The sequence below is a fragment of the Oppia nitens genome, unplaced genomic scaffold, assembly GCF_028296485.1.
Source record: "Oppia nitens isolate AA-2021 unplaced genomic scaffold, nextdenovo-longstitch-racon4-pilon3 scaffold1_pilon_pilon_pilon, whole genome shotgun sequence".
In the NCBI taxonomy this organism is placed as follows: domain Eukaryota; kingdom Metazoa; phylum Arthropoda; class Arachnida; order Sarcoptiformes; family Oppiidae; genus Oppia; species Oppia nitens.
Genome location: NW_026533199.1, coordinates 11,435,411 through 11,462,503, shown reverse-complemented (window position 1 = coordinate 11,462,503; position 27,093 = coordinate 11,435,411). Strand labels below are relative to the sequence as shown.

Genomic DNA, 27,093 nt, shown 5'->3' with positions numbered 1-27,093 from the left:
AGAGAGAGAGAKAAAGAGAAAGAGAGAGAGAGAGAGTTATTAATAGATTAAGGGATTAGGATTTGTGGGATAAAAATAAAACTAAAAAACTATATGATATATACAATATGTTATATAATATATAACAGTATTTTTGATGTAATTTAATAATATATACAGTATATAATAGTTTTAAACAATTTATTTAAAAAACAAACAGTGTTTAGCAAATTTTGGGCATAAAAATGCTGTTATATTAATAGACTATTTGTATAAAGTTTTGTTTGTTTATTTATTTTAATTTTATAGGTTTTACGCTAATTTACACTAAATGTTAATGTTGTTACACTAATTGATTACTTTTAAATATTGTATAAAAATTTATATTATAAAATAAATAATTAGTTGATTTATTATATTTTTGAGTTTATTAATAAAAAAATTTTTAAGAATATTATTAAACTGTAGAGTTTAATAAAAGGCATATTTTATATTTAATTAAATTTTATGCAATTTATTATAAGCTATTAGACAATCGAGGTTATTTTTTCTATTTAATAATTAATATCTATTTTTAAATGAAAAAATAACTAATACAGTAATATACAGTACATTATATTTCTTAAGTCATTTATTAAAAGTTAATTAAGTTATATATAAAATATATTATAAAATTAAAAAATTAATAAAATTAATATTTTTAGTTTACAATTTTGCAGATATAATTCCATTACTTATTTATTATTATTTTTAATTATAAAATATTATAACTATTAACTAATTGTGACAATCATTTTATAATATACATATAATTATATTGCTTATATGGCTTATATATGTAGACTACTAAATAAATAGTAAGATTGTAGTCAATAATAATATAAATAAAATATTTAATAAAACAAATGATTTTTTTCTAATCAAACTTTTTTCATCAACGATTGTGACAACCAGTCAAGTCCTTCATAGATACCCTCACCAGTTGTGGCACATGTACTCTGTATATACCAGTCATGTGTCCGTAACTTATGTAACTCCATGCGCTCAGTGATCTGCGGCGCCCGCAATGCGTTCGGCAAATCCTGTTTGTTGGCCAACACCAGTACCGATACGTTTCGCAGTTCATCGTAGCCGAGCATCTCCTGCAGGACCTCCCGTGCCTCGTCCATACGATCCCTGTCGTTGCTATCGACAACAAATATAATGCCCTGAGCATTGTTATAATAGCATCGCCACAGTGGCCGTATACGTGACTGACCGCCGATATCCCATACGGTAAACGATATGTTCCTGTACTCGACAGTCTCCACATTGAAACCGATGGTCGGTATGGTAGTGACCAAGTCGTTCAGTTTAAGCTTATAGAGCATAGTTGTCTTACCGGCCGCATCCAAACCGACCATCAATAGGCGCATCTGTTTTGGGCCATACAGTCGATTGAATAGCGATGCAAATATGTTTCCCATTGTTTTTATTTATATATAGATATTTAATATATGATCACAATTTTTGCACAAAAAATATATTTAATAATTTTTATTTAAAAATTTGTAATAAACTTTTTATTAATTACAATTTTTTTTGTGTGAAATAATTAGCGATTTTTTTACATATTAATCACAGTAATAATAATAATAATAATTATATTTTTTGACAATATTATTTTTTGTCAATTATTATTTTTAGAAAACTTTTTTTAAAAGTAAACTGTCATCAAATATATAAAAAAAATTAAATATAATACAATAGCATCTGTATATTTATTAGTTTAGGCTAGAAATGTTGAATTTGTATTTTTACTTATTTATAATATGATATATATTTATATACAAATAGTTATTTTAAAACGTGGAAAGTTTGTTGTGGATTAACTAACAAATTGTTTTATTACACGTATATTTAAATTGAACAATAAAAACAACAACAACCAAAAAAAATCAAAATAATTTATTTTCTACCCTTTAATATAAAAAACTATATATACGATATAATATCGTAAACATTAAAAATACTACAAATATTATAAGTTAATAAAAAAAATTATATACAGTATAATGCAATGTATACTATTTTGTTGCATAATGCTAATGTTTTTTAGTGATGATGTGTTTTATATAAAGTATTATTATTATTATTATTATGTATAATATTATATTATTTTATTGATATAAATATACTGTACTTTATCTATATAGTCGCTTACATGATTGCAATGCAATCGACGACACATACAAAAAAACAACATAATATTTATAAGTTATAATAATATGATAGTATAAAACTATATATTTTGACATACCGTACCTGTTTATAATGTACTGTATTTATTATTATTATATGTTATGTTATGTTTTTGTTTCCAGGTATGACTCACTTAATGTAAATGACTTGTTAGAAACAATGCAAAAAAAATAATAATATAAAATAAATAACTAAATTATTATTTTTTTTTTAAAAATGAGTAATTAAAACAATTATTAGTACATTTGTTACATACAATTAAAATAGCTATAATTTTTTATATATATTTAAATTATTAATACAGTTAAATTATACAGTATTTTATATATATATCAATACTAATATTTTAAAATATATATATATATTTATATATAATATACAATGACTATATTTAGACTATTTTTCTAAATGCAAGTAAAAAATAATTATTTTTATAAAATTAATTAATTAATTTAATTAAAAAATAAATCTCATATATTATACCAGCAATATCTATATCAAATATTTAACAGCATCAGTGATATCTTTTAATTTTTTTTATCAACTATTGTTATCAATAATTAATAATAAAAAAAAGAAAATAAATTAATAAAAAAAAGTTTTTTTTATTACTTTGTTTTCCAATCAATCTTTGTTTTTCATCAACGATTCTGATAACCAGTCAAGTCCTTCATAGATACCTTCACCAGTTCGGGCACATGTACTCTGTATATACCAATCGTGTTTTGTAGTCAATTTAGGTAAGTCCAGGCGTCCAGTAAGCTGTGCCGCCCGTAACGCTTCGGGCATATCCTGTTTGTTGGCCAACACCAGTACCGACTTGTTTTCCAGTTGATCGTCGCCGACCACCTCATGTAACATATCCCTGGCCTCGTCAATACAATCTCTATCATTACTGTCGACAACAAATATGATACCGTTTGTTGTGCTATAATAATGTCTCAACAGTGGCCGTATACGATCACCTCCGCCGACATCCCAAACGGTAAACGATATGTTTCTATAGTCTACAGTCTCAACGTTGAACCCGATGGTCGGTATAGTGGTCAACATATCGTTAAGCTTAAGCCTATAGAGTATAGTTGTCTTACCCGTCCCATTCAAACCAACTATCAATAGGTTTAACTTTTTTGGTCCATAGAGCCGATTGAATAGCGATTCAAATATGTTTCCCATTGTATAATAAAGTATTATTATTATTATATTTTTTATAAAAATTAATAATTTTTGTTATTATACTTTAAGTTAAATTTTTTTTTGCATTTATCAATCTATAGTTTTATGTTATTGATAACTTTTTTAAAAATGATTTTTTAATTGTTAATTACTTTACTAATAACTATTTAAATACATGTATATTATTATTGTTGTTGTATTTTCTTTTTAAAAAAATATATTATTACAGTATATCTTCTATACAAAAATAAAACAATAATATAAAACAATTGCACTAATTTTTTTTCTAAATATATTTATACTAAATTATTAATGATAATATTTATATTATATAAATTTCTACATGTCAGCAATTAATCATTAAAATACACTAAAATATTTATACTATATTTATAATCAATAGTATAAAACTATGATAAGACGTATACTGTTTATACTATACTTTATTATATAATATGTTTGTTTTTAGTATGACTCACTTTATGAAAAAATAATAATAAAAAAATTAAAAAAGTAATAATAAGAAAATTTTATAAAATTTAATTATAATAAATAACTATCTATTAGTTTTTATAGTTAATTAATATTAAATTTATATTTATTTAATAATAATAATAAAAATTTATACTAATACACTATATAAATTATCATTTATTATTTATTGAAATAGTAAAATAAAAAATAATTAATAAAATAATTTTTACCCAAATACACAATAATTAATTAAATATAATTAAATTATTACAACAAATAATTTTAAAAAAATATTTCTAATAAAAATATTATATAGATATATTAATAATAATTAATTTATTATATAATTATTATCATATAAAGAATTAATTAATTATATATAAAACTCAAAAAAAAATAAAAATAAAAATCAATAATAATAATAAATTTAATTAATTAATTAGTGAAAAACAACATTTATAGGGACACCTTATCCCAGGCCATAGCCATTGCGGTAATATCGCTACGTATGCCTAACGGGTTGGCCGCCGGACCGCGCGGTAGTTGACAGTCATTGAAATGGACATCAATACGTAACGAGTGAATTATAAATTTCCACATGGGCAATTCTTCTTTGAATAGTTTTAAATGTTGTTTGATTATTGCCGATCTCAATATTGCTGGTACCATGTGCAATATTTTAGTCACACCTTTTTTAATTAAACTAAAATTTTAAAAAAATTTTAATTAAAAAAAATAAGTATGGTTTTTTTTATAAATAAATAAATTAATTAATTAATTTTTTTATAAATTTAATTATGTTTAATAATTTTTAATTTTTTTTTTGAAATATTATTTTCCTGTACAATGAATAGACTTGTATTTGCAATATGTATTATACTGTATTTTATGTACAATATATATATATATATAGTAATCATAAATAATTAGCAATTATATGCAAGAATACTGTATGTATATATAAATTATATATATATATAGTAATCTTGCATATAATTGCTAATTACTTGATGAATAACCTTATAATAGAAACACTAATATATTCTGTATATAAAGTAATAATAAATAATAATAATATTTATTAGGAGAGATAGTTTAGAAAACGGTATGTAATGTATAGTACGGTACACTACATTACACTATACTTATAATATGATATGACTTACCAAACCAGATCGGTAGCTGTAAGGGGTGAATTAGGATCGGCCACATGCAGGTAAACATTTTTGGCCTTATCAGACATTTTCATCAATTGCGGCAAAAAATTGTTGAGCAATCGAAATACTATTGCCACACCATGTAGTAGTTTAGGTTGACTGCACAGTTTGCTAACATCGTGTATGCTTTTCAGTGAACATAAACGCATAAATGTAACCAGGCCATAGTTGCGGGCAAATGCACGCTCAAGTAGGTCCAGTACATACAGATGATCAGATAGAAAATTACTAATTAAGAAAATATATAGATGTTTATTATTATTATTGTTGTTGTGTGTGTGTAGGTGTAGGTGCAGGTGTGTAGGTGTGTAGGTGTGTAGGTGTGTTGGTGTGTAGGTGTGTTGGTGTGTAGGTGTGTAGGTGTGTAGGTGTGTAGGTGTGTAGGTGTGTAGGTGTGTAGGTGTGTAGGTGTGTAGGTGTGTAGGTGTGTAGGAGTGTGTGGATGCGGGAGTTTAGTGGTAATAATAAGTGGGGGGTAGGTATAATTGTTTTAGTAATGCATGTGTGATACTGTATTAATAAATTTGTGGGTGCGTGACTGTGTATGTGTGTGTGGATAAGTGGGTGAGTAGTCTATTAGTGTATAGACTACTGATGGCTAATGGTGTGTTGTTTATTGAATAGTCGCCATGATTTTTTATACTATATATATATTAATTAAATCTATATATTAATATTATTAATTAATTAAATACAGTATATATCTAATAATTAATAAGAAAATAGTAGTTTTTTGTCAATTATTTTTTTCAAACTAAAAAACCATATATTGTTTTCATTGTGAGTGTGTGTGTGTGTGTGTGTGGATATGTGGGTGAGTATATTAGTGTATAGGCTGTATGATGGCTAATGGTGTGTTGTTTATTGCATAGTCGCCATGATTTTTTTATACTATATATATTAATTAAATCTATATATTAATATTATTAATTAATTATATATATCTAATAATTATAAGAAAAAATAGTAGTTTTTTGTGAAAACTAAAAAAACCATATATTGTTTTCATAATTGTATAACACTTACTGACACCACGTTTGTTGAACTTCATCGACAGTGGACGGCAATCGGCCATCGGATGTAAAACAACTGGTCATCGCGTAGTTGTCTAACTCGAGTAGGGCATCGACATCCAAGTCATTACCACCAAAACCTTGACCACTGTACTCCTCTATCTGACCCAAAACCAACTGTCCGATACATACTGAAACAACAACAAAAATAAAACAAAACAAAACAAAATGTTTAAATTAAAAAATATTAACTTTTTTTATAATTACTAAAATACAATATATTATATATATATATATATATATTTTATTATAATTACATGATAAAATTATCAATGATAATTTAGACATTATTGTTTTTAATTGTTAAATTAATGTATGAAACAATATATATATATATACTGTATATATATATATTGATATATAATTAAAACGATAATCAACTATTAAACTACTAACTAAAGAGTACTAGACTTTCTAATTATTAATCAATATTTAACTGTGAATACTGTATAAAATAAAAAATTTATATTTTTAAAAAATGTAATTTAATACTAAAATTACTAATAATTTAATTAATTTTTTTTTAAAAAAAAACATTATATATAAAGACTTAATTTGTCTAATAGTTTAAATCGTTTTATGGTCAGTTTAAGCTTAAAATACTACAATTTTAAGTACAAATAAATTTAATATAATATATATATTATACCAAAAGTTAAATAATCTAATTTTTAGTTAAATTTATTATTTAAATTAATTAACCGAAACATGAATTTTAGACTACATCTACATTAGAGCCAACTGTACAAAAAAAATTAATAAATTTTTTTATAATAATATATATTAAATATAATAAAACAATCCAATACACACACAACAGTCCTCATTTATTAATCCTTATAAATAAAATGTTATTTTTGATAATAATAATATGAATATTTAACTCAAAAAAAAAATCAATAATAATAATAATAAATTTAATTAATTAGTTGGGGGACACAACATTTATAGGGACACCTTATCCATGGCCATAACCATTGCGGTAATATCGCTACGTATGCCTAACGGGTTGGCCGCCGGACCGCGCGGTAGTTGACAGTCATTGAAATGGACATCAATACGTAACGATTGAAATATAAATTTCCACATGGGCAATTCCTCTTTGAATAGTTTTAATTGTTGTTTGATTACTGCCGATCTCAATGCTGCAGGTACCATGTGCATTATTTTAGACATACCTTTTTTAATTAAACTAAAATTTTTAAAAAAATATAATTTTAATTAAAAAAAGTATGATTTTTATTAATTAATTTAAAAAAAAAAATATTTTTAAATAAAATGTTTAAATATTATTTTTTGCTGTATAATAAATACATTTGTATTTACAATATGTACTGTATTGTACTGTATTATATGTATATACTGTATATATATGTATACAAATAGTAATCATAAATAATTGGCAATTATATGCAAGAATACTGTATATATTGGCAAAGTTAAAATAGTTTTTTCGTATGGAACTCATATGTTTAAATTGAATTTTTGAAAAACCTGTAATTGCTTTCATGTTAATATTTAAGTGATTTTTAACTCTTATATTTGAACATTTGCTTAGTTGAAGATAAATTGAAAATCTTTATGAATTCTCATATTTTAAATCAAAATAAACTATGTTAGCGGAAATGACGAGTTATACAAAAATTAAATTTTAAATACTAAAATAAAATTTTAAAAATTAAAACATGTGGTTTTTTTACACTTCGATATCTAATTTTTATGATAAGTAAAAAATCATTTTTTTATTCAATGATTTTAACATTTTTAAAAATGAAACTTTATTATTTATTAATGTGAGCTCTTAAAAGTTGTCATTTTTTAAATTTTATACAAATATATGCACTAATTTATTTTTTTGAAACAAATAAAAAAAAAATAAAAACAACTTAATGAAAATTTTAACATAAAGTTGACATTAAGAGTTTTTAATAAATAATTCCATTTTCTGATATTGTTTATCAATTATTTAAAACGATATTTACATATATAAACAACGTTCACTTAAGAATAATAATCTAATTAAAAAATGAATTTAATTGTTGTAAAACTTAACAATATTTAGTAATAAACATTAAATGTTACTTATATCAAAATTAGTTATATGAGGTATTATATAATTTCAATAAAACTTAATTTTTGTATTTAGAAATTGTGCTAAAGTAATTTATCTGTAAACTACAAAATTTTAAACAAATTTTAGAATTAAAATTGTTTTGATATTCTGTAGCATATATTGTCAGCAATTATTTTAAATTTAAAGTGTTTATTTTAGATTTTTTGCATTTTAAATCGATTTAGATATTTTTAATTTTTTTTAATTACGTCCTAACAATTCTAATTTTTTCAGCTATCCAGTGCATGAAAATAATAAAATTTGCTCAACTACAAAACTAAAATTTTAACAATATTCTTAAGAGATTTAAATTTTATGTTTGGGTGTCTTTAAAACCGTCTTTATTATTGAACACTCTTATATTTTATAATGAAATTTGTTAGTGTAAGTAATAGACTGATAATTAAGCTAATAAAAATTGTGTAGTTTGAATTTTTAATAATTTGATAGAATAATAAAAAATAATGTTAAACATTGATTTTCTAATACGAAAAAACCATTTTAACTTTGCCAATATATATATATATATATAGTATTCTTACATATAATTGCTAATTACTTGATGCATATAATTTATATATATATTATTGCATATAATTTTATAATCATATAATTGCTAACCTTATAATAGAAACACTACTATACTCTGTATATAAAGTAATAATAATAATAATAATAATATTTATTAGGATAGATAGTTTAGAAAACGATATGTAATATATAGTACGGTACACTACAATATACTTATAATATGATATGATATGACTTACCAAATCAGATCGGTAGCTGTAAGGGGTGAATTAGGATCGGCCACATGCAGGTAAACATTTTTGGCCTTATCAGACATTTTCATCAATTGCGGCAAAAAATTGTTGAGCAATCGAAATACTATTGCCACACCATGTAATAGTTTAGGTTGACTGCACAGTTTGCTAATATCGTGTATGCTTTTCAGTGTACTTAAACGCATAAATGTAACCAGGCCATAGTTGCGGGCAAATGCACGCTCAAGTAGGTCCAGTACGTACAGGTGATCGGATAGAAAGTTACTAATTAAGAAAATATATAGATGTTTATTATTATTGTTATCGTATGTATGTGTCTGTGTGTAGGTGTGTGAATGGATGCTGGAGTTTAGTGGTAATAATGAGATGGGTGGGTATGATTGTTTTAGTAATACATGTGTGATACTGTATTAATAAATTTGTGGGTGCGTGAGTGTGTGTGTGTATGTGTGTGGATAAGTGGGTGAGTAGTGTATTAGTGTATAGACTGTATGATAGCTAATGGCTTGTTGTTTATTGCATAGTCGATTTTATATAATATATATATTAATATTATTAATTAATTAAATACAGTATATATCTAATAATTAATAAGAAAATAGTAGTTTTTTGTGAATTATTTTTTTAACTAAAAATCCATATATTGTTTTCATTGTATAACACTTACTGACACCACGATTGTTGAACTTCGTCGACAGTGGACGGCAATCGGCCATCGGATGTAAAAAAACTTGTCATCGCGTAGTTGTCAAACTCGAGTAGGGCATCGACATCCAAGTCATTACCACCAAAACCTTGACCACTGTACTCCTCTATCTGACCCAAAACCAACTGTCCGATACATACTGAGACAACAACAAAAATAAGACAAAACAAAATGTTTAAATTAAAAAATATTAACTTTTTTTATAATTAATAAAATACAATATATTACATATATATTATTATAATTACATGATAAAATTATCAATGATAATTTAGACATTATTGTTTTTAAATGTTATATTAATATATTAAACAAACAAAAAATATATACTGTGTGTATATATATATATTGATATATAATTTAAACAATAATCAACTATTAAACTACTAACTAAAGAGTACTACACTTTCTAATTATTAATCACTATTTAACTGTAAATACTGTATAAAATAAAAATTTTATATTTAAAAAAAATGCAATTTAATACTAAAATTACTTAATAATTTAATTAAATTAAAAAAAACATATTATATATAAATACTTAATTTTTCTAATAGTTTAGATCGTATTACGGTCAGTCTAACCTTAAAATACTACAATTTTAAGTACATATAAATCAGGGTTAGGCAAGGTTTTGGATTTTAGGGGGGGGGTAGACCGGGGTAAAATTTACAAAATTCTCGAAAAATCTTGGGGTGGGGTATTGGGTATTGGGTATTGGGTGGGGTAAGATTTTTATTGCATTTTTTAACGGCAATTTTTTCAAAAATCCAAATTCAAGGGAGGGAGTCAAGAGAAAATTCCCGAATATTCTCATGTAAATTCGATAAAGTTCACATAAGTTCCAGTATAAATTTCCAGGAAAATAGGTAAAATTTCCAAAAATACAAAAAAATACTTAAAAATTAACAAAAACTTAAATTTTAACAAAAAATAAAATAATAATGTATTATTAATACTTAAAAATACTTGATAAAAGCATTAATGATACACTATGGTTTTTTTAAAATTAAAAACTTAAAAAAATTTCGCTGAAATTTTAGGGGGGATCAAAAAGTCTGGGTGGTAAAATCCCAAAATCTCGATATAGGGGGGGGTATTTTGTCCTTACCCCCTACCCCCTTACTTAACCCTGATATAAATGTAATATATTATATATATATAATATGTATATTATACCAAAAGTTAAATAATCTAATTTTTAGTTAAATATATTATTTAAATTAATTAACCGGAACATGAATTTTAGACTACATCTACATTAGAGGCAACTGTTGTAAAAAATTAATTAAAAAATTAATTAAAAAATTAATAATTATACATTTTTTTAATTAATTTGACTAAAAATTAGATTATTTAACTTTTGGTATAATATACATATTATATAAATTATATTTATTTGTACTTAAAATTGTTGTATTTTAAGGTTAAACTGACTGTAATACGATCTAAACTATTAGAAAAATTAAGTATTTATATATAATATGTTTTATTTATTATGTATTATTTATTTAAATTATTAATTATATATATTAAAAATAATAAAACAATCCAATACACACAACAGTATTTATAAATAAAATTTTAATAATAATAATCTTATTTTTAAAAATAATAATAATATATATTTATGTCTTTAATTAGCAATGTTTATTAAATGTAACAAAATTATATTTTTAAAATAATTTTTATTTAGATAGAGTTACTTATAGGTTAGTATTTTTTTGTTTGTTTGTTTATAAATTATTTTTCCTAAAAATTATTTAATATATTTATATATTAAATATGTCATAAAATGTTATTATTTTATACCTAAACAACCAAATATTTTATATGCTTTATCTAAAAAAAATAATTAATTTATATAATTAATAAATAAATATAGTTTATTTTATTTTTAAAAAATTATTTATTAAATTATTTAATTAGCAAACAATTTTAATCTATATCATACAATGTCATACAACCAACAAAATAATAATAATAATAAATCCAAGTTTTTTTTAATTAATTTAATGCCTATAAGTGGACACCTTATCAAAGGCCATAAGCAATGCCGTTATGTCGCTCCTGATTCCCAATGGATTGTCTGCCCGACGGCGCGGTAGTGGACAGTCGTTAAAGTTGGTGTCGATATGAAGTAAATGAACAATCAATTTGATGATGGGTAATTTTTGTTTGAACTTTCTTAACTGATCCAGCATAAATGCTTTTTGTATTGTTGGCGGCAATACGCCAAATATTTGAGCCATAAATTTTTTCATAAAGCTAAAATTATATAGATAAATATATTTAGTATATATATTTAAGAAAACTAATAGTTTGTTATTTTTAAGTGGGGGGGGGGGTTGGTTGGTGGGGGTATGTTGATTAGTAGATTAAAAAAGTTATTATAATATTTCAAACACCTAATACTGTAGATATCTCTAAATATAGTTTTTTAAAATTATTGTATATTAATTAAATTTTATTAAATTATATTAATATATTGTAATTACTATAAATGTTGAGCGTGTATATTGAGTTACTAGTGATGATAAAGTTTATGTAGGATAGAGATAGATATGATAGATAGATAGATAGAGATTTAATTATGGGACAGGTATGTACAGTAGATTTTATTTTTTTTACCAAACTAAATGTGTAGCCGTTAGTCCCGATCTGGGATCGACTACATGCAGGTAAGTGTTTTTGGCAATCGGACATATGGTCATCAATTGTGGTAAATACTTGTTGACAACCCGTAACACCATTGCTATCACTGGCAAAATCTGGCGATTGCGACACATGCGATGAACGTCACGTATTTTGCTAAACGATGACAACCGGAAAATATTGACCAGTGCTATGTTATGTTCAAATGCACGCTCCAGTAGGCCCAGTAGGTATAGATGTTTGGATAGGGCATTACTATATTTAGATGTTTTGAATATATACATATTTAAAAGCTGTATATATATTGAGTGTATGTGTGTGTGTGTTACACACTATAGCAAAAAGTTTATAATTATTATAGTATATAACTATTATTTTTTTTAAAAATACCAATATTTGTTATGACAATCACTTACCGACACCAATACTCTACAATTTCATCGGCAGTGTCCGGCAACTGGCCATCAGGTGTTAGACATGAATCAATAATATAGTCGTCAAACTCTCGCAGGGCTTTGACATCGTATTGTAGTTCATGGTATCCTCCCTGACCACAAACTAACTGTACGATACAAACTGCAAAAAATAATAATATTTATATATTTATATTTAATTAATTAAATTATGATTAAGTTAATATTTTCAATATATAATACATGTTAATATCAACAATGATAACTTGATAATCATTTTAGAATATTATTATTAATGTAATAGAAATTTTTTAAAGTATAATATAATAAATATAATAATATAAACACTATTGTACTTTTAAATTGAAAATTATTATCTTATCAATTATTATTTATATTTAAAAAAAATCAAATATGTTTTTTTTTGTTTGTGAATTATTTAATCAATTTTATTATGATATGTAATTTGTATTTAATTAAAATTGTTTTTGAAAAATGGCTGCTTCTTACATATGAAAATTACAATATAATTTATATATATATATTATTTTATTTTTTTAGATACAGTATTTATAATAATAAAAAATAATTAATAGAAAATTTATATATAGATTTTTTTTGTTTTAATTAATAACAACTAAAAATTAAATATTTATGATAAAAAATAAACTATATATACATATCAATCTTCGATACTATTATAATAAAGTATTTAATAAATTTTAGTTAATTTATTATTAGGATACAAACATTTAAAAATATAAAAAAATAGTTAATTAAATGTAAATTTAGTGCACTACTATTATTATTATTAAGTAGTACCTAACAATGTAGAATATTAATAATGATTAAAAAAATTAAAATAATAAGTCACGTAGTTTATAATAGTCGCAATGTATAGTATAAATAATTTGATCAAGTACAAGTAAAATATTTTTAACTATTTAGTTTATTAGTAATTTCAAAAAATTAAGCTACGTGATATATTAATTTTGATTAATATAATCCATATATTAATCTATGTGGACATTCAAGTATTATTATTATTAAAGTATTAACTGTAAAGTAAATAAATTGACTTCAATATACAGTATATATAATACATAAATATATATATTTAATTTTTCACGTATTTTATAAATACAGTAGAATTAGCTAATAATTTAATAAATATATTTTATGCATAATATTTATAATAACAAATTATTGTTAATATTCAGAGATTATAATACTTATCCTTATCTTAATTTCATTTTTAAGTACAAAATCAAATTATTAGATCAAAAGTGTTATCTAATTATTATTATTAGTATTATTAAACAACTTATTTAATAAACCAAAACTAAACTGTACACAAATTCTATAGTTTAGTATTTCAATATATTGTAAATTTATATATAAATTATAGTTTATTATAATTACCGACAATTTTAATTATATACATAGTATTTACATTATATATTTATAACAAACTGTGAATAATTTTTTAAACAAAAAATTTAATAATTATTTTATTTTTAAAAATTAATAATTAGATTTAGGATTGTATTTTCGTCTAAATTTAGTTTTTTTATCTAAAATAATTTAATATTGTTATTAAATGAGTATTTTAAGTTTATTTAGCAATGTTTATTAAATTGTAAAAAGTTTCACTTTTATTAACTTTATTAATCTAATGATAACAACAATATTATTTAGAAAAATAAATATTTAATATACAAATAAAATTGACATTATTTAGGGGAGTTTAAATTTTTGTAAACAGTAAACCTAATAATCCATAAAATATTTATTTAATCAATTAAACAAATATTTATAAAAATCTAAAGTTTTAAAGTAATAAATACAGATGAAATCATATGAAAACATTTAAATATTAAATTTTTAAATATTATAGATTATAAAGCATTACTATAAATAATAAACAACTGTATAAATAGATAATCACTTAATTAATCTTTTTTTTAAATACAAAATCTAACAAATAATTGATATTTATTTAAAATAGTTTTAAAATTATTATCATTTTCTAGACAATATTATTTTTATAAATAAATAAATATAAAAATTATTAATAATGCACACACCTGTGCACTTTTATTATTACACTATTATTATTATTATTTATTATCATTAATATTATTATTCTATGAGTATTATAATTTTATCTAACAATGATAATTGAAAAAAAATTACAGTAAACTTTAATTATTACACATATTGTGTAGTTATAAAATATCTGTAATAATTATAATATAGTTTACTTTCATATTATCAAATAATAATTTTTTTTATTGTTTTCTAAAAAATAACAATAATAATAATAACGCCATATTTTTTATGAAACCTATTTTTTTGACAATTAAATAAATTAGTTGTGAAATGCGTTATCTAAAAAATGTAGACATTTTTTCTGTACTAACTGTTCTGTTTGTTTTGATGCCATCGATGATGATGGCCAGTATGGACAGCGGCTCCGGTACCCGTTTGTGGAACTTTTTTCGTAAGGCATCGTTGAATTTTGTTAGAAATAATTTCAATCTGGACATGACATTTCCCAATACTAAATGGTGTGGCCCAGGCAATACTGCCCGATCCTATCACGATCTGGGTGAGGACAGGGAGACCGATAAGTGCTGCCGAGAGCACGATCACTGCGATATCAATGTCGATGCACTGGACACTGGTTGCGGCGGTGTAGCCAATAACGGACTGTTCACAATGTTAGTACAATTTATAAAAGTTTTTTTTTATTATATGTGTGTGTATTTAATTATTTAGAAAAATATAATAATAATATTATATTTCAATATTTTTTTTTGTGTAATCAGTTAAATAGCATTCATATTAATTATACTTAAGTATTATTAAATAATTATTAAATATTCTAATTTTATTTAGTATGCTATCCAATAATGATTTCAATAATAATAATATTCTTTATTTATTATATGATAATATTAATTATTATTATTATCATTTTATTTTTTCTGATAATTAAATCTTATATAACTATTATTACTATAGTTTTTTTATAAATAATCATAAAAAATATTAATTATTGTTTTTTACCTATTATTAAAATTATTTTTAAAAATCAATATTATAGAAGTGGTTGTCATTGCGATCGTAAGTTTCGCGACTGTCTGTCCCGAGTAAAGCCCATGGAGTCGCCGGCAGCCATTGCCATATTGCACCTGTATACTAGATTTGTACCAAGGTGCATACTAGTTCATCATGATAAATCAAAATGTACTATTGTTAATAGAAGTTTCTGATTGGTCATAATTGTACTACTAGTAGTGTATTATATGTTATTTATTTTTTAATTAATTTATTGTTTTTTTTAATTATGAAATTATTGTTTTTTTACTAAAATATATTATTAGTATGACTTTGTATGTTAAGGTGAAAGCGCGGCACAAATAAAACTGTAATAAAATTTAATTTGAATATTATTTTATTTTTATTTTAACTTTTTTAAAAAATACTATAAGTTTATTTGATATACCAGTAATATATCATATAAATCAATAGTTATAATATAATAGATTATTATTATTTTTAATAAACTTTTAATAATCAATTATTATTATTACTAAAATTGTATTATTATTTTAAAAACATATAATTAAACAATTGTATAATAATAAGAGTTAATTATTTGAAGATTTATTAGAAAAGTTTATTTTAATTATTATGATGTGACTTACTTTTATAAATTAATTTAAATTCAATTAACTTAATTATTATTATATATTTAATTATGTCAATTAGTTTAAGCATATGTTAGTTTATACTGTTTTGCATATTATTTAATTTGTTAAACTTATTATACTTTTAATTAAATTTTCTGGTTATACTAGTTCTTGATTGCATAAAAAAATTATAGTAAATTATATTAATTTTAAAAATTATTACAATTATTATTATTATTATTAATACAAGTGAAAAGTTTATGTGATTTTATCTCACTTCCTACTAATTTATTTATTTTATTAAATTAAATACATATATAATTTATTTATTATTTGCTTTTTATGAAAAAAAATCTAAATAATATACTATTATAAATATAAATACAGTAATTAATAAATAAAAAAATACAATATTATTTTCTTTTATATTTATTGACTATTGACATTATTATCTATTTTATCAATAAAAAAAATATATATATAATTTTATTTGAAATATTTGTTCACAAAAAAATAAACTTTTACTTTTTATTTGATTTGCAATACTATAGCATCAAATGTTTATAATATCGTAACATAATTTCAACATTGCCCTTGGGGCATTATATTAAACATACATAGAAAATGTATAGTTTTTTTTTTAAAAATTATTTATTTAAATATATATGAAAATTTTTAACGGGAACTTTGTGGTTAATTTTATTTTTTATATGTTTTTTTGTTTCAATGTGTACTTTCCAAACATTTATATTATTATAATTATATTTTCAAAATATTTTAATGTTTGAGTTTAAAGTGTGTGTGTATTTATGTGTAAATGAAAATATACTTTTTTTCCAACTAAATAATGATAACTAGCCCTCATATATAGTGTCATCAAGGCCAGTCTATCATCAAATATTTTTTTTTGTTTAAATTGATATCATAATATAATAATAATATATTATTGTTATTTAAATGATTATTTCAAACAATTACTATTGTAATTTATATATATATATATTGAATATCTATCAATAGTTTAAATATAAATTTCAATAGATATTTAAATAACAAAATAGTTTTTTTATATATATAAATATAAATGAATTATTATAATAACTAATAATATAATGTAGTATTTAATATTGTTTCAGTACTAAACTTCTATTAAATATAAAATAAAATTTTAATAAAAAATTATTTGACTATTATTTGATAGTTAATGTGTTATTTTTATAATAAACTGTAAATTTTGATTTTAAATATTACATTTACAATAAAAATTAAATATTTTATTAATAAGTTAATTAGTTAATAAAAATTAATATTTCTTAAAAATTATTTGTATTATTTTTCTGTAATGTCAAAAACATTAATAATAATATTTTTGCTTAATTTACTATTAATAATATTGCAAATTAATCAATGTGTTAGTGAAAATACTAGTAATAATGTTAATAATAATAATAATAATTTAGTAGTTAATAGTCCAACAATTAGTCGTGCAAAACGTTTTATCGGTTTTCCTACACGTGTTATGTTTCCCAATACCAAATGGTGCGGTCCGGGCAATACTGCCCGCAATTACAATGATTTGGGCTCAGATGCGGCTACCGATGCTTGTTGTCGTCAACACGACAACTGTAACCCTCCCGGTGTCCGATCCGGTCATCTCCAGTATTTGTGTCAATTGCCTAACACTCAGTTTCAGATGTAAGTTATATATAATTAACTTTTTATTTAATCAAATAATATTTATTTATTAATATTTTATAAAATATAAAACTATTTTTTTAGCTCTATTAAAAATTGTTAGAAAAAACTACTTAATTATTGTGATAACTAAATTACAAATTATATATATATAATAATTTGTAATAATTTTTTATATCATATAACTTTAGTTTATAAAGAAAATATTATATTTGTGTTTTTTCAAAATTTTCAAAATTTTTTTTGTGTTACTATCAAATAAGTAAAACTATTAGATTTTCGAAAAATTATAACAAATAATTATAATTTATTTTCATTAAACAAAAGTTGTTATTATAAAATAATATTTTAAATAAACATTTATATATTTTTATAATATTTATTATTAAATTTTCCAATAAATTAACATTTAAAACATTTAAAAAACATTTTTTGATTTTTTTTTGTAATAATAATTATAAAAATAATTTTTAAAATCAAATTTGTTTTATTAAACAGAAGCAGTTGTGACTGCGACCGTCAGTTTGGTCACTGTTTGTCCCGATTGGGCTCAAAATCGCTGACCGCAACACTTGTGGCCAAAATATACCGAACTTTTGTTACCAATTGTATCGCTTATAATCCATATACACAACAATGTCGGCTAATTGATAGAGTTTTTTAAAAATATAATTTTTAGAAAATAATTATTAAATTAATTTAAATCAGTAATTGTTTTTCATTATTTTAAAATATAAGTTAATCGAGTTTAATTAAAAATTTAGTTAAATTTATTAATCTACTTAATTAGTATATTAATTAAATAATGTAAAATTTAATTTAAAAAATTATAAATTATAAACTATTTTATAAAATCAAAAAGTGATATAATCTAATAATTTTGTAAATTAAAAATTAAATAAATAAATTTTAATAATAAAGTGTATTAGGTTACCTAATTTAGGTATTATGTAAATAATACAGTATAATATATATATATTTATTATATAATAAATTTAAAAAATAACTTTAATATTTTACTAAAATATTTATATGAAAACTAATAAACTATTAACAATAAAATTAATGCTTAAACATTAAGTAATATTTAATAAAATATCTAATATTAATAAAAGTCAAAATTAATTAATAATAACAATAATATACTAAACATTTTCCATATATTTTACATATAAGTTATTGGACTTTCTATTTTATAATTGAGCAATGTTAATTTATCGAAAACTATTTAAATTACTACTTACAATTTGCTAGTCATATTATTTAATAAATTGTGAAATAATAGACTATAAATTTTATTTTTTTAATAATCATTTTGTTAAAATTAATTTTTATTTGTAATTAAAATAGTCATAAAATATGTCTAAACTTTTTTTATATATATGTAAATATTTTTCTTTAATATTTTTTTTATTAATTTATTAACATTAATTTTGTAATTAAATTCAATCAAAAATCTTATTAAAATCATTTAATACAATACTATTAATACTTTATAATGTTTGTTACTGTTAGCCTAATTATATAGTATAACATAATAATTTAATTCAACTTAAAAACTAAAATAATATTTAATATAATTGATTCATTTTAATAAAAAATATTTTTTTTATATAAAACATTTATTAAATAAGATATTAATGCAAAATTATATTAATTACTTTTTAATTACTGTTATATTTTTAGCAAATACTATAAACTTAATGTTTATAATTAATATTTAATAAAGCCGATTTATTATTTTTAAAGTTTAGTTTTTTAAAATAATAAATCGGTTTTATTAGAATTTTGAAATAAATCAAATAATTTATAAGAAAAATTTCTATAAAAACATCTAAAATATATAGAATATATTGAATTTATTGTCAATATTTATTTCTTTAATTTATAATTATTTAATTATTATTATAGTACAACAAAAATAAATCTAATTAGATTTTAAATATAATATTTAAATTTTAATTAATTTTATTTAGTTATAATTACTGTACACATTTAAAATATTTACTAAATACTGTAAATTATAATATAAAATATTATTGTTAATCACTATATCTTAACAATAATTTAATTTAGTCAAAAAATATATGGCATATAATAATTATATAATATATAAAAGTTATCAACACTTATTAATCTAATGTATTTTTTTAATTAACTTTCTATTACTATTTTACATAAGTTATAAAATTATAACTATTTATTTTTATATTATTATAAAAATTAAATGTTTTTTTCATAAAATAAATAAACTGTACATTGTGACTTTAAATACAATTTTTATTAAATATATGTTTTATTATTTTTTTAAAACTAGACACAGCGCCGATTTTTATTTATATTAATAATATTATTAACTAAAATTAAAATTAGTACTAATAATTAGGCAATGCTTTTGTAATTTTAATATTTTTTGTTTTTAATAAATTTCAATAATTTACTATTAACCAATTGTATTCCTTATCATCAATAATAAAACCTATTTAATAAACATAATTTATACGTTATTTACATTAATTAACATATTATACAATTAATATTTATATATATATATATCAAAATAGATAAATACTTTTAATTAAAAACCATATAGTTATCATTTTGTTAATTGACTTATTAGTGTAAATTTGTAAACAAAAATATTACTATTATATAATTCATTACTTTTAAATTATAATTATATTATTTAAATATTTTATATTGAATTTTAAAAATAACTGTATAATTATAGCAATACTATTAAGTATGTAATAAGTATAATTATAATAAATTTAAATAAAAAATAACATTATTATAAGCTTTACATATTTTTTTCAGTAACAAACTGTAAACTTTGCTTTAAATATTATATTCATTAAATTTAACGTTTTATAATAATTTTAATACTTTTTATTAATTTTTTTTAATTGTACTAATAAAATACTGAAATAAAATTATTAATTTATAATTTATAATTGTATTAATGAAAATTGTACAAATAATGCTAATTACAATAGAAATATAATTGTTTATTTTTTAATGAAAAATTAAATAAGTTTGTGGTAATTATTATTAAATATTAGTTATTAGAAATATTTACTTTAAAAAATGTAAATTATATTACATACAAAAAAGTAAACTCGGTATTTATATTTTATTGATATTTAACATTGATATTTAACATTGATATTTAACATTGATATTTAACACTGATATATTACACTGATATCTAATAATTCAGTTATTGTCCTATATATAAGATAAAGTGATAATGCTAAATTGAAAATATTTGATTTAATTGTTTTTAATGTATAGTAAATGTTAACAAAATTATAAATTAAAATAAATTATTAATTGCTATGACTATATATTCTGTTAAATTAATTTTTATTTAGTTAATAATGGTATTTAGCTTACTATTAAGCTAAAAACAAATAAATTTTTTATAATTTAATTAATATTTACAAACTAATAATAAAAAATTATCAATATTAATAATTTCATTATACTTAAAGAATTGTATTTTTATTTCAAAAACAAATATTGTAAAAGTTTTTTCTTTAATATAAAATATTTATTAAAATGTTATTAAAAAACAATATATTATACGGAAATTCAATTCCTGTAATCAATTATAAAACTGTTGGACAATTGTGTTGGCATTGGCTTCAAAAATGGGATCCAAATCATGTTTGTTTGGTAAAAGTTTTAATTAATTAATTTTTATTTTAAAGTTATTTAAGCTATGAATGTCAAATAATTTTACTAACTAATTTAACTAATTAAACTAACTAAATAAAACTTAAACTAAAATTAAGAATTAATAAAAAAATTAATTCTATAAATATTAGATGAAAACTTTAAAGATTAAACCATACAATAGTTAACTATTAAAATACTTAATAAATATATAATAAATATTTATAATTATTAGATTATCATAAATATAAAAAATTAGTTTATATTATATTTATTTGTATAGTATAATAGAGCAAAAATATTTTTATTATTGTATTAATATAAATATTTTAATCAACAATATTATTAAAATTATTTTTTTTGTGTGTATATTATGTTAGACTATTAGGTCTAACAAAATATGTTTACATATAAATAAAAAATTTATCATAACTAATAATATCATATTTGTTACAATGAATTAATTTATTTAATTAATAATTTAGATACAATCTGATACTGATAAACAATTGACTATTAGACAACTAATTAAACAATCACAGAGTATAGCTGCAGCACTGGTACATGATATGGTTGGTCTCAATAGACACGATATTATTGCCATCAGTGGCACCAATACTATACAGCACTCTATAATGAGATTTGCCATACAATGGTTGGGCAATACGTTTGTGCCGTTAAGACAGGAATTCAATGATCAGAATGTTGTGGATGCCATCCGAACAGTAGGTGTTACTGTAATTATGACATCACTGGAAGATTTACATAAATTTCAACAATTATTTGACAATAATAATAATAATAATAATAATAATTATCAAAATGTTAGACATATTATTATATTTGATAACAATGAAGAAGAAAAATCAATAATAAATTTTGAATACAATAATTACATAACGTTTGAACAGTTACTTAGTAAAGGTAGTAGAAATCAAACACTGGCCCCACGTATACCATACTTTCCAATCGATCCTGAACTAGATATGTATTGTCTGATTTATACATCGGGTACAACTGGCCCACCGAAAATTGTTAGACTACCGCACCGGGAGTTTATCTATACAGGCAATGGTTGGGTAGAATGGGGTGTATTGTCCGATGAGTTTAAATATCCAACATTTTCCAGCAATATTACCGTATTGTTTACATTGCAATTTGGACACAAATCGGGTACCAGATCTATACTTTCAATGATAATGACTGGCGCCAAATGTGTATTGTTTAATAAACTGGATATCCATTTATTATGCAAATCTATTGCTAAATACCAGATAAACGTATTGCGTTTGAATCCACATTTGGCCGCACAGTTAGTCAATTATGATGATTGTTTGTTTGACAATTATGACTTGTCTAGTATTAAATTAATAATATCAACTAGTGCAAAACTAGATCCAAATGTTGTACAAACATTTTTCGATAAAATTGCCAATGTCAAATTAATTGAAAGTAATTTTTTTAAATAATTTTTATTTAATTTTATAATTATTATTTTTTTATAATTATTATTTTTATTTTTTTATAATTATTATTATTTTTATAATTATTTATTTTTATAGTCATCTTTTAATTTTTTTTATAACTATCTTTTTATTTATTTTTATAATTATCTAATTATCTATTTAATTATAATTATTAAACAATATAAAAATAACAATTGAATATAAAATATATGTGTTTTTTTGGTGATATTGTAACCAGGATACGGTTTGTCGGAATACGGTCCGATAACCATAAAGATAATACATTTTGGACAACAATACGAATCGGGTAATGTTGGCCAACCAGTACCGGGAACAGTACTCAAGATTGTTGGCATAGATGATACCAGTAAACCATTGGGACCCGAACAGGAGGGACAGATTTGTGTCAAAGGTCAACGATTATTTTGCGGCTATCTTAAGGATAAGGATCGGGAAAATGATGTTTTACCCGATAATGTTGGCGGCAATAATAAATGGTTTTGTACAGGCGATATTGGCTACTATACCGAAACGGGACAGTTATACCTGACGGGACGTTTAGCTGACTATTACCCTATTTATCATAACAACGTATTGTACAGAATTAGCGCCCAGACTATTGAATCATATTTGATAAGACATCCGACTATTGGCGCTGCGGTAGTAACCGGTGATGTCGACACCGACAGTGGTATTTGTAAACTATGGGTTTATATTCAACTAATTGATGAAAATGATAATCAATGTCAAAATCATGGTACCAGTGCTGCTGCTGTGGAAATTTGCCAATACATTAACGGTTAGTATACTATATATACATATCTTGAATCTATTATATTTTGTTTTAGTAGTTTGCAATAAATTTTTTTAAAATAACTATTTTATAATTTTTATTTTCGATATTATATTTTTCAGAAAAATTTTCGGCAATTAAATTGTCGACCAATGATATAATATTTGTTACGGATATCCGGCGTTCATGTGTCGGCAAAATTAACCGAAACTATTATAGACAACTAGCAAAACAAGTTTAACAATATATATATATATATATAATAACATTACTTATTATTAATTTGATTAAAAAAACAATAATGTTTAGTTCAGTTAAAGTTAAAATTTAGATATTTTTTAATAAAACCGCTAATTTATTATTTGCTTATATTTACAGTTTTTAAATACAAAATTATTTAATAATAATAAATTTAATAAAATATATTTTATTTGATTGCAACAAAAATATGCATAAAAATTCCATGTTAATTTTGATTTATAATACTGATTTACAATATTAAATTAATAATTAATATGCATGATAATAAAAAAAAGTTAACTTATTATTAAATATTATTATTGTCTAAATATTTATTCAAAAAATTAAAATTAATTATATTAAAAATTAATTAAGTTTGTGATAGATTTGTGATTATTAAACATTAGTTATTAGAAATATTCACTAAAAATAGTTAAAAATAGTACTAAAAAATATAAATTATATTACAAAAAAAAGTAAACTTGGTTTTTATATTTTATTGATATTTAACATTGATATTTAATTATAATGTTTTTGCCTTGTTATAAGATAAAATGGTAATGTTAAATTGACATATTTTATTTAATTATTTTTTTTAGTGTAATGTATAGTAAATGTATACAAACTTATAAATTAAAATAAATAATTTATTGCTATTTGAATGACTAGAGATATTTTATGTTAAATTAACAATTTTTATTTATACTGGTATTTAGCTTACTATTGAGCTAAAAACAAATAAATTTTAATAAATTTAATTAGTAATTACAAACTAAAAATTAAAAAATAAATATTAATAAATATTAAATAAATAATATTATTTTAATTTCAAAAAACAAATATTATAAAAGTTTTTTTTAATATAAAATATTTATTGAAATGTTAGTAAAAAACAATATATTATACGGAAATTTAATTCCTGAAATCAATTATAAAACTGTTGGACAATTGTGTTGGCATTGGCTTCAAAAATGGGATCCAAATCATGTTTGTTTGGTAAATATTTTAATTAATTAGTTAATTAATTAATTTTTATTTTTCAAAGTTATAAAATCTATGAATGTTAAATAATTACTAACTCAATAAAACTAAAATTAATAATAAAAAATTAATTCTATAAATATTAGATTAAAACTTTAATTAGATTAAACCATACAATAGTTTAACTATTAGAATAAAATAATAATTATTAGATTATCATAAATATAAAAATTTTTAATTTATATTTTAGTTATTTGTATAGTATTATAGAGTTAAATATTTTTTTTATATTATTGTATTGATATAATTATTTTAATAAACAATATTATTTTTTTTTAAATTTCCTGTTTATTATGTTAGACTATTAGGTCTAAAAAATATGTTTTTATTACAATTAATTAATTAAATTAATTAATTTAGATACAATCTGAAACTGGTAAACAGTTGACTATTGGACAACTAATTAAACAATCACAGAGTATAGCTGCAGCACTGGTAGATGATATGGTTGGTCTCATTAGACACGACATTATTGCCATCATTGGCAACAATACTATACAACATTCTGTAATGAGATTTGCCATACAATGGTTGGGCAATACGTTTGTGCCGTTAAAACAGGATTTCAATGATCAGGATATTGTTGATGCCATCCGATCAGTAGGTGTTACTGTAATTATGACATCACTGGAAGATTTACATAAATTTCATCTATTATTTGACACTAATATTAAGGCAAATTCAATTACCAGTGATAATAATAATAATAATAATAATAATAATCAAAATGTTAGACATATTATTATATTTGATAACAATGAAGAAAAATCAATAATAAACTTTGAATGCAATAATTACATAACGTTTGAACAGTTACTTAGTAAAGGTAGTAGAGATCAAACACTGGCCCCGAGTATACCATACTTTCCAATCGATCCTGAAATCGATATGTATTGTTTGGTTTATACATCGGGTACAACTGATCGACCGAAAATTATTAGACTACCGCACCGGGAGTTTATTTATACAGGCAATGGTTGGGTAGAATGGGGTGTATTGGATGATGAATTCAAATATCCAACATTTTCCAACAATATTACCGTATCGTTTACAATGCAATTTGGACACAAATCGGGTACCAGATCTATACTATCAATGGTAATGACTGGTGCCAAATGTGTATTGTATGACAAACTGGATATCCATTTATTGTGCAAATCTATTGGTAAATATCAGATAAACGTATTGCGTTTGTTTCCACATTTGGCCGCACAGTTAGCCAATGGTGACAATGATTGCGATGATTTGTTTAACAAATATGACTTGTCTAGTATTAAATTAATAATATCAACTAGTGCAAAACTAGATCCAAATGTTGTACAAACATTTTTCGATAAAATTACCAATGTCAAATTAATTGAAAGTAATTTTGTAATAATTTTATTTATTTTTATAATTATTATTTTTTTATAATTATTATTTTTTTATAATTATTATTTTTTATAATTATTATTTTTTATAGTTATTATTTTTTTATAATTATTATTTTTTTATAATTATTATTTTTTATAATTATCTTTTTATATATTTAATTATAATTATTAAACAATTCAATATAATAGATAAATGTATTTTTTTTTGTTATATTGTAATATAGGATACGGTATGTCGGAATACGGTCCAATAACATCAAAGACAACACATTGTGGA

The 27,093-nt window shown here is 21.3% G+C and overlaps 5 protein-coding genes across 6 annotated transcripts; 2 read left to right on the top strand and 3 right to left on the bottom strand.

Moving 5' to 3' along the window:
* Window positions 1-775: 775 nt before the first annotated feature.
* LOC128951486 (uncharacterized) lies at window positions 776-3,396 on the bottom strand. Its single transcript, XM_054296734.1, has 2 exons — window positions 2,857-3,396; window positions 776-1,454 (listed from the first exon to the last, which is right to left on the bottom strand). The coding sequence occupies exons 1-2, from the start codon at window positions 3,394-3,396 to the stop codon at window positions 900-902; spliced, it is 1,095 nt and encodes a 364-aa protein (XP_054152709.1). The 3' UTR covers window positions 776-899.
* An 878-nt stretch (window positions 3,397-4,274) lies between these two features.
* Window positions 4,275-10,073, bottom strand: LOC128952644 (uncharacterized). 2 transcript variants are annotated; one of them, XM_054298070.1, is made up of 5 exons: window positions 10,013-10,073; window positions 9,726-9,903; window positions 9,044-9,322; window positions 7,118-7,352; window positions 6,193-6,291 (listed from the first exon to the last, which is right to left on the bottom strand). In XM_054298070.1, exons 1-5 carry the CDS (start codon window positions 10,041-10,043, stop codon window positions 6,259-6,261), a joined length of 756 nt encoding a protein of 251 aa, XP_054154045.1. In that variant the 5' UTR covers window positions 10,044-10,073; the 3' UTR covers window positions 6,193-6,258. The 2 variants fall into 2 exon arrangements, with proteins under 2 accessions (XP_054154046.1, XP_054154045.1); XM_054298071.1 differs by lacking the exons at window positions 7,118-7,352; window positions 9,044-9,322; window positions 9,726-9,903; window positions 10,013-10,073 and adding exons at window positions 4,275-4,573; window positions 5,037-5,315; window positions 6,418-6,594 and having other exon boundaries at window positions 6,114-6,291.
* Window positions 10,074-11,690: 1,617 nt separating this feature from the next.
* On the bottom strand, window positions 11,691-13,131 carry LOC128952645 (uncharacterized). Its single transcript, XM_054298072.1, has 4 exons — window positions 13,076-13,131; window positions 12,836-12,995; window positions 12,396-12,674; window positions 11,691-12,032 (listed from the first exon to the last, which is right to left on the bottom strand). The coding sequence occupies exons 1-4, from the start codon at window positions 13,107-13,109 to the stop codon at window positions 11,777-11,779; spliced, it is 729 nt and encodes a 242-aa protein (XP_054154047.1). The 5' UTR covers window positions 13,110-13,131; the 3' UTR covers window positions 11,691-11,776.
* A 2,018-nt stretch (window positions 13,132-15,149) lies between these two features.
* LOC128952647 (phospholipase A2 large subunit-like) lies at window positions 15,150-16,195 on the top strand. The gene is made up of 2 exons (XM_054298074.1): window positions 15,150-15,555; window positions 15,942-16,195. Exons 1-2 carry the CDS (start codon window positions 15,215-15,217, stop codon window positions 16,108-16,110), a joined length of 510 nt encoding a protein of 169 aa, XP_054154049.1. The 5' UTR covers window positions 15,150-15,214; the 3' UTR covers window positions 16,111-16,195.
* Window positions 16,196-18,037: 1,842 nt separating this feature from the next.
* Window positions 18,038-18,889, top strand: LOC128951485 (acidic phospholipase A2 PA4-like). Its single transcript, XM_054296732.1, has 2 exons — window positions 18,038-18,225; window positions 18,724-18,889. Exons 1-2 carry the CDS (start codon window positions 18,050-18,052, stop codon window positions 18,887-18,889), a joined length of 342 nt encoding a protein of 113 aa, XP_054152707.1. The 5' UTR covers window positions 18,038-18,049.
* The last annotated feature ends 8,204 nt before the right edge of the window (window positions 18,890-27,093 follow it).